Here is a 15,982-nt window from a genome sequence, read left to right on the forward strand (position 1 = left end):
ATTAAAAAAATAATTCCAGATTGAAAAATCAGACATTCCATTAGGCCGTAATTGGTCAGCTTTACGTGAATAAAAACTTCAGCAATTTTGCTTAAGTTTTTATTCACGTAAAGCTGAGCAATTACTGAGTAAATTGCTTAACTTTACGTGAATAAAAATTTGAGCAAAACTGCTGAAGTTTTTATTCACGTAAAGCTGACCAATTACTAAGTAAAAGCAATAGTTCATTTTTATTAACCCGGCCTTTTGTCTCTTTATAGGAAACAAAGAAACTACGTTGTGAACTTGAATAAAAAAAGCAAAGAAAATACATTTTAGTAAGACAAATTTAATCAAGTCTTCCACTACATCTCTGTGGAAGGTATGCAAGCCTTTTCTTTCTAATAAATCTGGTAAATCGAACGATTGTATAACGTTGATTGAACATGGGGAAACTATATCGGGTAACTTTCAAGTTTCAAACATTTTCAACTTATATTTCACAAACGTTGCATCCTTCTTCTTGCAATGTATATGTGTCTGTTGAATTTGCTATTATAATATATGCAAGCCATCCCAGTATTATAAACATTAAAAACAAATCCAAATTGTATCTTCAAAATTTTAAATTTCATTAAATTACTTAATCACTTAAATTACTTAAATTACTTAAATCACTTAAATCACTTAAATCACTTAAATCACTTAAATCACTTAAATTACTATAACAAAAATTATTCTTTTAATAGAGTAAAAAGAAGAATAGTGGAGATATTCCAACGTTTATGTTAAAAACTTATGTCATGGATTTTAGAGAAAGCCTCACTTCTTGTATAAATAATTGCAAATCTCAAGGCGAATTCCCGTCCTTCTTAAAAACAACCGATGTCATAACATGTATTAAAAAAAAAACGACCCTACGGATAAGCGTAACTTCCGCCTAATAAATATTCTGCCAGTTCTCTCAAAAGGACTTGAAATCGTTATTTACAAGCAAATACGGGTTTTTATAGAGCCAAACTTTAACAAATTACTGTGTGGGTTTTGGAGAGAGTATAGTGCACAGCACGCACTTTTTAATTTAGTTAATTAGTGGCAAAAATGCTTGGATAAAGGAGGTATAGTTGGCGCTATGCTTATGGATTTATCGATGGCATATGATTTAATTCCACATGATTTGCCTATAGCTAAGTTAGAAGGCTATGGGTTTTCTTACGATAGCTTCAAACTCTTATTATCTTACCTTACTGCTAACAAACAGAGGGTAAGACTTGGATTGTCATTTCCTAAATACTTAGATATGGAATCTGGTGTACCTCAAGGCTCAATTTTGGGACCAATTTTCTTTAATATTTTTATCAACGATTTTATCTTACTTATAAAAGACTCTGAAATCTGCAAAAATGCTGATAACAACACTCTCTCTGTTTGTGACAACAATGTAGAGAGTATTATAACTTCCCGGGGTTACAATCGATAAAGATTTGAAATTTGATGATCATGTTGAAAGTCTGTGTGGAACAGAGAATAGTGAATGCTTTGCTCTTTCACAAATAAGGAGTTTCTTATCAGTAAAACAAGCTACTGTTTTATTCAATGCTTTTATACTGTCAAATTTTTCATATTATTTTTTGATTTGGATGTTTTGTCCAAAGTATAATAATAACCTAATTATTAAAATTCATCAAAAAGGACGTCGCGTTGTCTAGAAAAGATTTGATCTCCCATTAGAAGAAGTTCAAAAAATAGAAAATAACTCAAGTATCCACCTTAGAAATTTAAGGTTATTATTAACTGAAGTTTTTAAATTTATAAATGGTTTAAATCCAGAATTTATGTTAGATCTTTTTATCAAAAAATCCCTGCCGTTAAGTCTTTACTGTAGTAAAAAATTAGTACTCCCACCCATAGTCTTTAAACATAAGTTCATAAATAGTAACTTATGTAGAGCAACCTAGCTATGGAACTCTCTCGACAATGTCAATAAATTGTTTAAAGATGTTCAAAAAAAGTATTTTAACATGGTATGGAAAATCTTGTTTTTGTAAAATCTGTCAAAAATAATTTTTTTATTTTTTATTTTTTACATCAAAAAATAACCAATTTGTTGTATTTATTGACATTTATATTATTTACTATGTAAATTATTTAAAATTTTTCTATTTTTTTATTTTAACTCACTCTATGTATGTTTGTTTTTATCGTCTTATACAGTTTAGTGTGTTGATTTTATTTAGCTGTATATAAAACTTAAACAATCAACTGAAAATAAAGTTTTAAATAAATAAACAATTTCTTCCTTATAATTGCTGTCTCTCGAGAATAATCTTCATTGATGTAGATGTTTAGTCCTTGAGCTTCGTTTAGAATTATAACTTTATCTTTATATCTTAGTAGTTTCCTTATGATAGTTCTCGGTCGCCCTTCTTTTTTGTAACCTGTGCGGTGAGCTCTATCAATTTCAACTTCATTGACTCCTAAAGTATTAGAGAATAGTTTTTAAACTTTATTTTCGGTCTCATTCCAGGTTTCGTTTATACTTCCGGTAATACCTTCTATTCTAAGGTTATTTCATCTAGATCAATCTTCTAATATCCTATTTTTGTCGCTAATAATTTTTACAGGGCTTTCGTTTTCTAAGTTATTACATGGCGTTTTAATTTTTTGATCGATTAAATGTTCGTGAAAGTTTAGACTATCTTTTAATTTATCAAGTTCTTTTTCTAATTTGTTTATTTTGCTTAAACTTTTCACAGATTTGTTTTCAATTCGGCTTAATCGATCATTTAGTATTTTTAAATTGGAGCTTAAAATTTCAACAAAGTTTTTTTCTTGCTGTTCAGCATAATTTCAGTTTCTTTTTTGTATTCGCTGAAAATTTTTATTCCTCCAGTCTGGGTGACGTCACTCCGTATTAAAAGTATCGTTTTAAAATGAGCCGTCTTGAATTGGGGGAAAACAAACTAAAAAATCAGCGGTTTGTTGAGTTATTTTTTCTTATAACACGTTCACTGCATAGCTATTTTAAGCTATGCTTTCTTTTTTTGCCGAGCCATAATGTCTGCAATGATTAATTTTTGCCGATGCTGTTTTTCGCGCTTTCATTCTCATTACCAAGGCTAGATATCAACATTTCAATAAATAAAATATTTTTAATCTAAAATAATTCTATAGTATTTTTTATTCTGAATATAACTGACAAAAAATGAGCACTACGAGTATACTCGTACTTTGGCAATGGAGAAGAAATTTTTTTCTCCAGTGCCGAAGTACGAGTTTACTCGTAACACTGTAATGAGTATAACTCATTGGAGTGACTACACCTTATCAAGATGTAATTGAGAACTTGAAAGTTGTAATTAAGAAACGTTAAATGTAATTTAAAAGATGAAAGTTGTAATTGAGAAATGTTTATAATATAGATTATCATAAAGAAGTTATTCGTATTTTTAATTTTTTTACCTTAATTTTATATTTTTTGCCTTAATTTTATATTTTTTGCCTTAATTTTTTGCCGTAATTTTATATTTTTTGCCTTACCTTGTAATATTGATCCTAATATTACAAGATAAGGCAAAATATTGGTTGGTTTTCAATAAATAATAGTATATCATCAACAAAATAAAAAAGTAATGAAAAAGGGATTTGTGGTTGGCGGTAACTCCATATCTTCCAAGGAAATTTAAATTTCCGCTAAGAACCCAATTGTATGCTGTCTTATTTTTACACCTAAAGCTTGCGCCAGAGTCGCAAAATGACAATTGAGTCGTCATTTTGCTCAGTACATTCAATAACTCATTCGATGAATATAAAACATAATGTTTTATTCAACTTATTCGGTTGTTTTACACAACGTTCACAAAATGTTATTTAATATATTAAAAAATATTTTAGTGTGCCCTTCGAATTTTTTTACACAGTATACTAATTAATGTGTTTTATAGATAAGTAATTTCTTTTTCATAAATAGATAATTTATAAACTTATCTATCTCATATTAGCTCAACACAGATATTCCACAATTGAATCAGCAAATATGATTATAAAAGATTGTGAGGATAGTGAAGATTATGATATCGCAGATTCGGATTCATTTTTCGCTTATACTACTACGTCTTCGAGCTTGACTGTATCAGAATCAGGTTCTGAAGATAATAACACTGAAGAAAGTGATGATTATCAGTTTACAGACGTTCATCTAGCAGCCACTGCAGAAGATTTTTTAATGCCGCCGAAAAGAGCTAGAAAAACGGGTGGTCTTGCTTATAGACAAAATCAAAATAAAGCTCAACAGGTAGATCTTATAAGTAATATTTTGCCTGACAAAACAACTTCATCCATCTAGAAACAAATCCATCTAGAAATTCAAACCAATGGAAAGATGAGCCGAATATTGTAAAACAAATTCAATTTACTACCAATCCTGGTTTGAAGATTAACATGGAGAGCAAGAAACCATTAGATTTCTTTAGACTATTTGCTACAGAAGAGCTTATAAATACTATGGTAGTTGAAACTAATCGCTACGCAACGCAAGAAATAAATAAGCAGCGTCCCCTCACAAGAAGCTCACATTTTAAAGATTGGAAACCAATAAATTCAGAAGATATGCGGCAGTTTCTTGGAGTTCTTCTTCAAACGAGGTGTGTCAAAATGCCATCTTTAGAACACTATTGGTCTAAGAACAGTCTCTATAGAGTTCCCTTATTTTCAAGAATAATGCCACGAAATAAATTCCAACTAATGTTACGGTTTTGGCATTTTATTAACAATGAAGGTAGTGGACACGTGTTTAAAATTATTGGACTTCTCGATCACTTAAATAATACAATGGGTAATATCTACTGTCCTAATAATAATATATCAATCGATGAGTCAATGATGCTTTGGAAGGGGTGCCTTGTATTCAAGCAGTATGTGAAAAATAAAAGACATAAGTAAGGCATCAAGTTCTCTGAGCTTTGCGAATCAGATGGTTTTGTACTAAAAGTAAAAATCTACTCTGGCGAGACAACACTCGGTAAACATTTGCTGGGTCAAACGGGAACTATTGTTTTAGACTTTATGGGAAAATTTCTGGGAAAAGGTTATCACCAGTCCACCGATAACTTTTACAACTCCTTTGAGTTAACAAATCACATGATAAATCAAAAAAACATACACTTGTGGTACTTTAAGAACTGACCGAATATCAAATTTAAAAGAATGTACAAAAGCAAAACTGAAACAGGGAGACCTTATAAGCAGAAGCAGAGAGGGTGTTGTGGTTGCTAAATGGAAAGACAAAAAAGACGTGCTAATGATTAGCAATTTGCATTCGTTGCAAATGATTGAAGTGAAAAACAGAAGAGGAGAGAAGAAAATGAAAGCCAATATTATTAAAGATTACAATCAATGTATGTCAGGAGTAGATAGGGCGGAACAAATGGTATCATATTAAGATTGCCTAAGAAAGACAATTAGATGGTACAAAAAAGCAGCACTTTGTCTCTTTGATACTATTTGCTTAATGCTTACTGTCTAAACAGCAAATATGGACTAGGTAAACAACTTCCTTGCTTAAGTTTAGAGAATTAACTGTTACGGATTAATTGGGTGAACGTTTGAATGAAGCTGTTTCTCGAATCACCAATAATAGCTTCCACTACTTGTTTTCAATACCACCAAATGAAAAGAAAAAATTCCCAAAAAAACCATGTCGAGTCTGCTCTAAAATAAAACGTAAAGAAACACGATATGAGTGCGCTGTTTGTGAAATTTATGCAAATTCATAATAAAATATTTTTCGCTGATGCAAAGATTACACTTTTTTGTAGATGGATTATAAGTTTGGCATCTTTTAATTATGTTCCACTTAATTATAGGCAAGTTACCTGCGTCTTTGTGTTTCCAGATTTCTTTGGAAAGTTCTGTATCATTTCTATACAGAACTTTCCAAAGAATTTAAAGTGGTTTGCAAATCTGAGCTTAAATGCGTTTTCACTGATACCGATGTAAGAATTTTCCGTAAGACTGGGATTAGGTGATGATAAAGTGGCTTTATATACAACGTTTTTTGATAGACATTCGTTATTTAACAGGCATGCAGTTTTCTTAATGCAGTTGCAATTTATATCATTAGTGGTGAGTTTGTTGTGCAAAATTTGTTGGTTGTGTAAATTAATAATAGATCGAATATTTGGCATGCAGCTGTAACTCACTTTTATTGTGTTTCTGTTGAAAATTTTGTTGAGCTTATGATGTAATGGAAAATGTAAGTCAATTAAGTTTAGGAAAAGGTGTCCAATTTTTGTTACCACATTTTTACTGAAAGGAGGATTAAACCATATTATGTTTCTTTTTCGTTTATTGGTATTAGAGGGATTTAGATTTGAATGATATTGGAGATTGGTGTGAAATCCAGACTTTTCTAATGCGTCTTTATAAATAGGAACAGACTTATGGAAAATTTTTTCGTTTGAAGAATTGGAAGATAATCTATGTTCAATTGAGGTTGGTAATTTTAAAATGCTTGGTGGATGGGTGGAACTAGCATGGATATAATTTAGCGTACTATCAGGTTTATGGTAAGGTTGAAAAGTGCAGTTATTAAGATAAAATGTAACATCAAGGTAGTTAACAACTTTCATATTAGATTGAGTGGAAATACAGAGGTTGTATTGTTTAAATATTTGAGTAAAATGCTTCCTAATTTTTTCCATTTTTGGTCCGCTTGCGTTTTTAAACACGGCTAGGCCATCGTCTCTATATAATCCAAAATCAGATTTTTCATAAAATTGAGAAACTCGGAAGAGAAGAAAAATACCAACTAACTCACACACTTCCTCTCCATCAAATGCACCCATGGTTACATCAAACAAACCACTCGATATCTTAATCCAAACTTGATCAATGGTAAATAATTACGCGCGTGGAGAATTAAAGATTTATGATCAGCATCAATGGAAACGTATTGTCCTGCAAAGTTTATGGAATTGATCATTTTTGTCATTGATCTTTTTGAACCAATTTATTACATTTTTTGTACTATCCCACTGATTTAATTACAAAATATTTCTTAGGTTGGTGATAATATCTGATAAAATATGCTTACTTATTCTACCAATTTCATTCTTAGCTGGGTTAATTAGACGAACAGTAGGATTATTTAAAAAATTAGGTTTATGGTCTTTTAATGTAATGAAACAATTGGAAGAACTGTTTATATTGATTTTTTTAAAAACGTCATGATTCTTTAGAATAGTTTTTCCTTCTTTATTAATGTGATCTTTTATAATAGGGTTGGTTTTTTTATAGTTAGATGTAGTAGTGTTCATTAACAACTTGTTGTATTCGTCTTTTGATAATTTATACAGATTTGGTGTTTTATCTGCGTAAGTGTAAGTATACGTTGATTTTCGAATAGAAGAAATGTCTTTTTTTGATTTATTTTGGAAGGCGCATTGAACCTTCCTAAACTGTTTGTTCTTAATTAATTTGAATAAATCGCAGTCAAACGCACGCATATCTTTAATTTGTTGTGGACAATGTGGTGTGTTAATACCATAAGAATTAAATTTGGTATATTTATTACTCTTACTATTAATATCATTCATACCGTTAGACTGGTGATTTATGAAGAAAAACGCCTTTCATCGCATCCTTTTAATCAATCTCAGTTTTTTCAAGCAATCGCAATTTTTATTCTTTATTTGATGGTATAGGTATATTTTTTATTGAATAATTGAAGTAACTTTTTCCATTTTTAACGACTTGAGAAGAGTGCTCAACAGGGGGAGCAATAAATTTATTAATAAATGTTGTATATTGCTGGAAATACAACTCTTGTCTGTTTAAGAGTGATCAGTATCTTTTTGAAAAAAAATTGATCAAATGATATTAAAATATTTTAAATGAGAAAATACAACTTTATAATGGAACTTGAAGTTTCATGCCATTCGGCAATCATTAGCCATATTATTCAAATATAAAATAAAAATCGTTATAAATATATATACCGTTTATTATTATTCAAATATAAAATAAAAACCGTTATAAATATATAAAACCGTTATATATAAAGCCACTTTATCATCACCTAATCACAGTCTTACGGAAAAATCTTACATCGGTATCAGTGAAAACGCATTCAAGCTCAGATTTGCAAACCACCTTAAATCATTTAATGCAACCAGGTATAGAAATGATACAGAACTTTCCAAAGAAATCTGGAAACACAAAGACGCAGGTAACATGCCTATAATTAAGTGGAACATAATTAAAAGATGCCAAACTTATAATCCATCTACAAAAAAGTATAACCTTTGAATCAGTGAAAAATATTTTATTATGATTATTGATAGTGGTTTACTACTTAATAAAAAAAGTGAATTGGTTTTTGCTTGTAGGCGTCGGAAAAAATTTTTACTTTCTAACTTTGATTCCGGCGATTAGCAAATATCGGATCACGTACACTTGACGTCAGATGCCGTTGCAACGCTAAATTTGTATTTTTTATAACGGTTTTTATTTTATATTTGAATAATATGGCTGATGATAGCCGAATGGCATGATCAAGTTCCATTATAAAGTTGTATTTTTTCATTTAAAATATTTTAATATTATTTGATCTATTTTTTTTAAAAAGATATTGATCACTCTTAAACAGAAAAGAGTTGTATTTCCAGCAATATACAACAATAAATGTATATAAATATATATATATATATATATATATATATATATATATATATATATATATATATATATATATATATATATATATATATATATATATTATATATATATTAAACGTCGTAATAGCATACAATAAGTAATTATTTTTAAAAATAACACGATGTTTTTTATTCTTGACATGTTTCGTAAAATTTATTTACATTTTCAAAAGATTATTTTACAATAATAAAAAGGTCTATCTGAAATATCTTGGTGTCAACATACCACATGCTAATTATAATGATATAATATCGATTAAAAAGCGATTAAAAAGTGCTTTACATAAAAACATTTCGAAAGTATACTTGCGAAAAAGTTCCTTATGGAATGAGCATTTCGGAATGTGCACTTACAGAAAAGACTCGAAAGCATTCATTAAACTGTTATATAAAAAAAATATTATTATTTATCATTTAAATAAGAATAATTTTCGTAAATTTCTTTTCACAAAGCATTATTACGGAATAATTATTTGTTTTTTTCGTATAATGCGTTACGGAAGGTGAATTTGCGCATGTACAACTTCCACAATAGCAATTTGAAATACGTAAGAAAAAATACGAAACTTTCGTAAGTTTTGTTTTTCGCCCAACAACCCTTGTATTAACCCAATTTTTTTGTCTGAAAAAGTCATTAATCAAAAAAGCTTTTAAAACTTTATTTTTTAAAATTAAATATTCTTTATTTAATTAAAAAATTCGAAACCTATATCACAAACCAACATTTCTGTTTAAATATTTTCTCTGAACTAAACCATGAAGAACTAGAAATTGCAAAAAACTTTCTTAAGACGAATAAGGCTCCTGGGATAGACGACATTTGTAGCTATATAGTTGTAAATGTGTTTCCGGAGATAAAACAACCAATCTATGAAATTTTTAAATCTTCAATTATTACAGGATCCGTACCGAATAAATTAAAAATAGCTAAGGTAATACCAGTATTAAAAACCGGTGATGCATTTACACTAAATAACTACAGACCTATCTCAGTGCTACCTGTATTTTCAAAACTTTTAGAGAGAGTAATATACAATAAACTGTATAAATAACTAACAAATAACAAAATCCTAAATGAAAAACAGTTTGGCTTCCAAAAGCAACATTCAACCGAACACGCAATTCTTGATCTTATAAATAATATAAATGACTCCTTTGAAAAAAAAAAATACGTCCTTGGAGTCTTTGTTGATTTATCTAAGGCATTTGACACGGTAGATCACGCTATCTTAATTAGGAAAATGGAAAGATATGGGATAAAAGGTGTTGCACTAAACTGGTTCAAAAATTTTTTACTAGACAGAAAACAATGCGTTATTGCTCATGGAAAAAAATTTTCAAAATTACTCAAAATAAAATGCGGTGTCCCCCAAGGTTCCATTCTTGCACCTCTTTTGTTTTTAATATACATAAACGATCTTCCTAAAGCCTCAAGTAAATTAGATTTCATAATGTTCGCGGACGACACCAATTTATTTTATGCATCCTCATCAATTACAGAACTTTATGAAACTACAAATACTGAACTTGAAAAAATAAACAGTTGGTTAAAATCTAACAAATTATCGTTAAACACAGAAAAAACCAAATACATTCTTTTTCATTCTAACCTTAAAAAAATACCACCCGATTTACCTTCGCTAAATATAGATACTAAAGAAATAGAGAGAACCCAAGCAACTAAATTTCTTGGGATACTTATTGATGAGAACATCTCATGGAAATCACATATAGATATATTAAATACCAAAATATCAAAAAACATTGGTATCCTCTACAAAGCTAGTTCTATTCTGTCTCCTGATAATTTAAAGTTTCTATACTTCTCGTTTATACAAAGCTACTATATATACGCTAATGTTGCATGGGCGAGCACTCATAGATCCAAACTAACTACACTATATCGAAAGCAAAAACATGCTGCAAGAATAGTTTTTAATAAGGATAGACTCTCGCATGCTGAGCCACTTTTAAAAAATTTGAAAGCATTAAATGTATATCAAATCAATATATTCCAAAATTTGTTATTTATGCTCAAATATAAACTTGGACTTGTTCCTTCTTACTTTTCAAAGAATTTTTTCCAAAATAGCAAAAATAGATACCATACCAGAGGAACGGGAAACTTCAACGTACCTTTTAAAAAAACAAATCTCTCGCACTTTTCCATTTCGTACCGTGGTCCTTATCTATATAATAAATTAATATCAAAAAATACTCAACTGGAAAAATCGAATAACTTAAATACTCTGAAAACGTTTTTAAAAGATCTCATTTTAAACAGTAACAACTTTATGAACTTTTATTAACCCAAAAACATTTAAAACTATGTATAAATCTAACTTTGTTCCGAAACTAATGTAAACTCTAATAACTCAAAAAACTCTAAATAACCCAAAAAACTCTAAATAACTCAAAAACAACAGCAATAATAAAAACACAAAAGCAAATAATAGGCTTATTTATCAACACTCGAACGACTATATATTACCTATTTAGCAATTTACCTATTTAGCAAATCGTGTACCTACTTATATTAATGTGTATTGAAATAAAATCAAAAAATTAAAAACTTCTTTTTTGTTTTCCGCGTTCTTTGAAGTAATTTCTAATACTTTACAGTTTTACTTTATATATTTTTTTGTATAACGTAACTTTGTAGTTTTTTTTTTTTTTTTAATTTTATTTACTCTGTAAAGATTCTATTATATTTTACGAATTTGTAAGGATTAAAGAACAAAAAAAATTTGAATAAAAAAAAAAAAAAAAAAAAATTACGAATTGGCATAAGTGCAAACTGGCATAACAGCAAAGCAGTTACAAAAACTGGCACAATTGCGAGATGGTATAAGTGCGATTTGGCATAAGCGCGCCAAAAGAATTTACAAACATTGGCATAAGTGCAAGCTGTCATAAGTGCAAAACAGATGCAAAAACTGGCATAAGTGCGAACTGGCATAAGTGCGAATTGGCATAGGTGCGCCGAATAAAAATGCAAATTTTAACAGGACGACTGATTTAGCGCAAAATTTATAAGTGCGAACTGGCATAAGTGCAAACTAAAATAAGTGCGAATGGCGTAGGTGCAAACTGGCATAAATGCAAAATGCCATAAGTGCGCCAAATAAATTTACAAACATCGGCACAGGTGCGAAAAGGCATAAGTGCAAACTGGCATAAGTGCAAAGCAGTTGCAAAAACTGGCGTATGGTCGAATCGGCATAGTTGAGAACTGGCATAAGTGCACCGAATAAATTTTCAAAAATTGGTGCGAACTTGTATAAGTGCGAAGTAACATAAGTACGAAATGCCATTTGCACTTATGCCAATGTTTGTAAATTCTTTTGGCGCACTTATGCCAACTTGCACTTATGCCAGTTTGCACTTACGCATTCTCACTTATGAAATTCGCGCTTATTCAGTTTATATTTATAAAATTATTAAATATTCAATTATGTATAAACATATATATATATATATATATATATATATATATATATATATATATATATATATATATATATATATATATATATATATATATATATATATATATATATATATATATATATATATATATATATATATATATATTGATGTGTGTGTGTGTGTGTGTGTGTGTGTATGTGGGTATTACTATAGAGAATATATATCAGCTATTGATTCTTTTTATGAATAGAAAGTTTTATATATAAACTGTTTTTTCAAATTTTTTAGATTTTACGTACTTTGACGATTTCCGGGATATATTGGAACAATAGATGCAGCATATCCTACAACAAGTCCCGAGGAAGAAAATGCAGAATTGTATCATAACAGAAAAGGATTTTTTTTTTTGAACAGCCAAGTAATTAAAGTTCTTCAAAAGAAATTTTTTCTGCTTGTATTCAATAAACTAGATGTGTTCAAGGATCACGAGACTTTACCAACTCAGACACTAAACAGGTTTTAGAAGCTCATCAGCACGTCCATATTATAGGGGATAACATCCCATATTATCAGCACAGGAGTGACAATGGAATGTTGTTTTGGATTTTGTTTGCAGTATCACTTTAAAAAAAAAAACCAAAAAATTTTATAGACATTATTATATCTTGATTTACTTCACAATATTGTCTTTTAATAAAATGATCTTTAGGTATACGATTAAATGTAAAATTATAACGAGGAAAATAGTTCAAAAGCATCTACGAGAGGTTTTGTAGGAGAAATTAAAATAGTTACTCGATTCTTTTTATAATTATTAAACTTATCAAAGAATAAAAACAAAAAGAATCAAAAAATATCAAGAAAGAAAATCTTTGTTATTGATAGAGTAAATGAAGAACTCAATCTGAAAAAAAAATCTTGTGAAATAAAAATAATATTTAAAAACATAGAAATGCTCTAACAAAATAATTCTTAAAATTGTGTTTATTAAAATCAATGTATTAATATGTAACATTGTCAATGTTTTTTGTAAATTTTTTTTTAAATGTCATAATGCTTTTGCTTTTTTTTTGGCTTTTCTGGTACCTCAAGTTTTCTGATAATATTAGAAGACCTTACTTCAAATATGAACTTCAGTGACTCATTCGGTCATTTGATATAAAATAATATTGATATTGTAAAATGATATATGTAAAGAGCAAGAAAGAAAGTTAAGTTTGTTTTGTATCAATAGTTGTATCCTAAAAATGTACTTTTAACCTTAAAGTTTTTGAAGCTTTAATAATTTAAATTCTAAAATTGCATTCCACAAATTAAAAAAAATAGAATTAAAAGATTTTGCGGCAATTTTTGCAAAATGTTGTCTTTGTTAGGATATTAGAATTTGATTAGATCAGTTTTACCAGTTTTCTTTTACTCTTTTTCACTTAAATTTGAAAAATAAGTAGGTTTTATTACCGAAACTAATCGTATATATTATAAACTTAATAAATGCAAAAAACTTTTTCTCTAATTCATATATTGAACCAAATGGCCACGCTCTTCCTGTCACTTCAATAATACAAGTCAGCTCAAACTGAGAGGCAATTTTTTTCAAACCATCTTTATTTGACATAAGTTTAAACATAATTTTTTGGAGTTTGCTTCGTGTGCAGAGGTTAGCTATCTCAAAGACCATAAAATGCTGGATCCGCCTCTGATCTATATTGTTTTTGATCTTACTGTTCTATTGCTGATTTGTTAACCGTTGTAACAAAAATAGGTTCTGTCGTACATTAGATAAAATCTAACTCGTGTTAACCATTTTCTTCTACTGATTTTGTCCTCTATCTCTATAAATATTATATTCGCTATGGTATTGAAAACTATTGTCATGATTTTTAATTAACTTTCTGGTAACTTCCAACGTAATTAGAGTTTGCTTACAGCCTTGTTGGAGTTTAATTTTTTTAATAAAAATTTCAACAAGAAAACACCTTGTGTTAGACATATATGCTTCGCTGATAACCGCATAGCATATATGCTATTTGAATGTTAAGCAGTTGTTATTGACAGTTGAGTCTTGGACTAAATATAAGGTAACACGAGCATGTTCATTTAAATCCAGTGTTTTTTATTAAGTTACCAAGTTTTAATAAAAATAAAAAGTTCAATTTATTACTTTTGTAACACCTTTTAATTTATTTTTATAAGTTAATGCTTTAAAGTATAAAACTCAGAAATATTATTTTTAAATATAAAGTTAATTTGCTTTATTTAAAAGGTTTTCCCTTTTTAAATACTCTGCCGCTATTGGTTGCAAAGTTTTTTTTTCCGATTCAAATCTTCGCCTTCAAATCAACGCCTTTAAAGTTTTTCACCTTTGACTCTCAAGCGCGATCTTGGATTTTTCAAATTTCGTTTACGCATTTTCTCAACCTTTTATTTGAAGTCTAACTTGACAAAGCCAGAATTCAAAGTTTAAGTCAAACTTTACTCAAGTTCGCTTCTTATATTCCACTCATAACGTATTGAACATTAATCATTAATTCAAAACAAAGATTTGACAGATATTTATTTTCAATCATTAAATAGCGGTTTGCGCAACGACTACCGAAGCGTTTAAAGTTTTTTAAAGTTATGTTATAAATTATTTTTTTATTCATAACTTTAAAACGTAGACAGTATGTATAGTCTTCCTACCGTTTACTAAAAAATACTGAACGAAGGTATAAGTATAGAAATGGTCGGTGTAGAATAGACTTACAAAGACCCGTTTTTTATGGGTCCGAATGCTAGTATATATATATATATGTATATATATATATATATATATATATATATATATATATATATATATATATATATATATATATATATATATATATATATATATATATATATATATATATATATATATATAGTTTTAAGGTACATCTTTGTTTGCTTATTTTTCAAAGATTTAAACAAATCTACATACTAATAAAAAAAATTTGCTTTATTTTATGTCAAATAAATGAACAAATTATTTTCAGAGAAATTATAATAATACTTTATCGGTACTTTTTCTGTTCCATTTTATAAAGTATTGAAAAAGTTTAGTTTTTTTAAGATGGTTTCGAAAATACTTATTAAAATAACAGTTCATCAATGCATTTGATACAACTGATAGTTTAGAAAACAATGCGCAGAGGGTAAATATAACATTTGGAGATTTTATTTTGAAAATTGAAAGTATACTGGCACCAGCATAGGGGGTCCAAATTATAAAGTATAATATCGCAGACCCTAATGCTAACTTTAAGTAAACCATTTCTTGTATACCTCTACTTTTACCTAGTTGAGCTCTTTTAACAGTGCAGCGACCTGCAACTGTTTTCTTTATTGAAATGTAGGCAAAAACCAATGCAACGATAGATAAAATATAGCAAAATAAAAATAAAACCAATAGATATGACAACGAACCCGAATGTATCAATTTCCAATCAAACGAACATTGCATTTTATCCAAGTCTAATTCATACTTTGACAATCCAAATAACGGAATAAAAGGCCATAAAAATCCATAAAAATAACAAAAGAACAATGATAATATTTTCATCTTTATTGTTTTACAATATATAATGTAAAAAAAGGGCCACCTTATTGCAATTACTTTCATGATTGATATTATAACAGCTTGTAAAATATTAGACACTGTAATAAAAACCATTAGGAAAGAAGCTCCAATGCAAACAAAACTCTTTTTCAAAGAGTATACTTCATGTAACACCCAAAGTTCCGCTATGTAACCAATTAAGGTATGAATTACGTCGGAAATTGAAATGCTTAGAATAAAAATGTGCAGCAACTTGGTCACTTTGATCTTGTAAATAACTATA

General features: G+C 28.7%; 2 protein-coding genes across 2 annotated transcripts in view; one reads left to right on the forward strand and one right to left on the reverse strand.

Annotated features, from left to right (window-relative positions):
- Window positions 1-4,419: 4,419 nt before the first annotated feature.
- Window positions 4,420-4,920, forward strand: LOC136089998 (piggyBac transposable element-derived protein 4-like). Its single transcript, XM_065816102.1, has one exon. It carries the CDS (start codon window positions 4,420-4,422, stop codon window positions 4,918-4,920), a length of 501 nt encoding a protein of 166 aa, XP_065672174.1.
- Window positions 4,921-15,141: 10,221 nt separating this feature from the next.
- The window catches only part of LOC105843192 (rhodopsin, G0-coupled-like), a 1,422-nt gene continuing 581 nt past the window's right edge, over window positions 15,142-15,982 (reverse strand). Inside the window, exon 1 of the mRNA XM_065816253.1 lies at window positions 15,142-15,982. This exon is cut by the window's right edge and continues 581 nt beyond it. Coding sequence (XP_065672325.1) covers window positions 15,142-15,982 — 841 coding nt within the window.

The sequence above is a fragment of the Hydra vulgaris genome, chromosome 13, assembly GCF_038396675.1.
Source record: "Hydra vulgaris chromosome 13, alternate assembly HydraT2T_AEP".
NCBI classification, from domain to species: Eukaryota; Metazoa; Cnidaria; class Hydrozoa; order Anthoathecata; family Hydridae; genus Hydra; species Hydra vulgaris.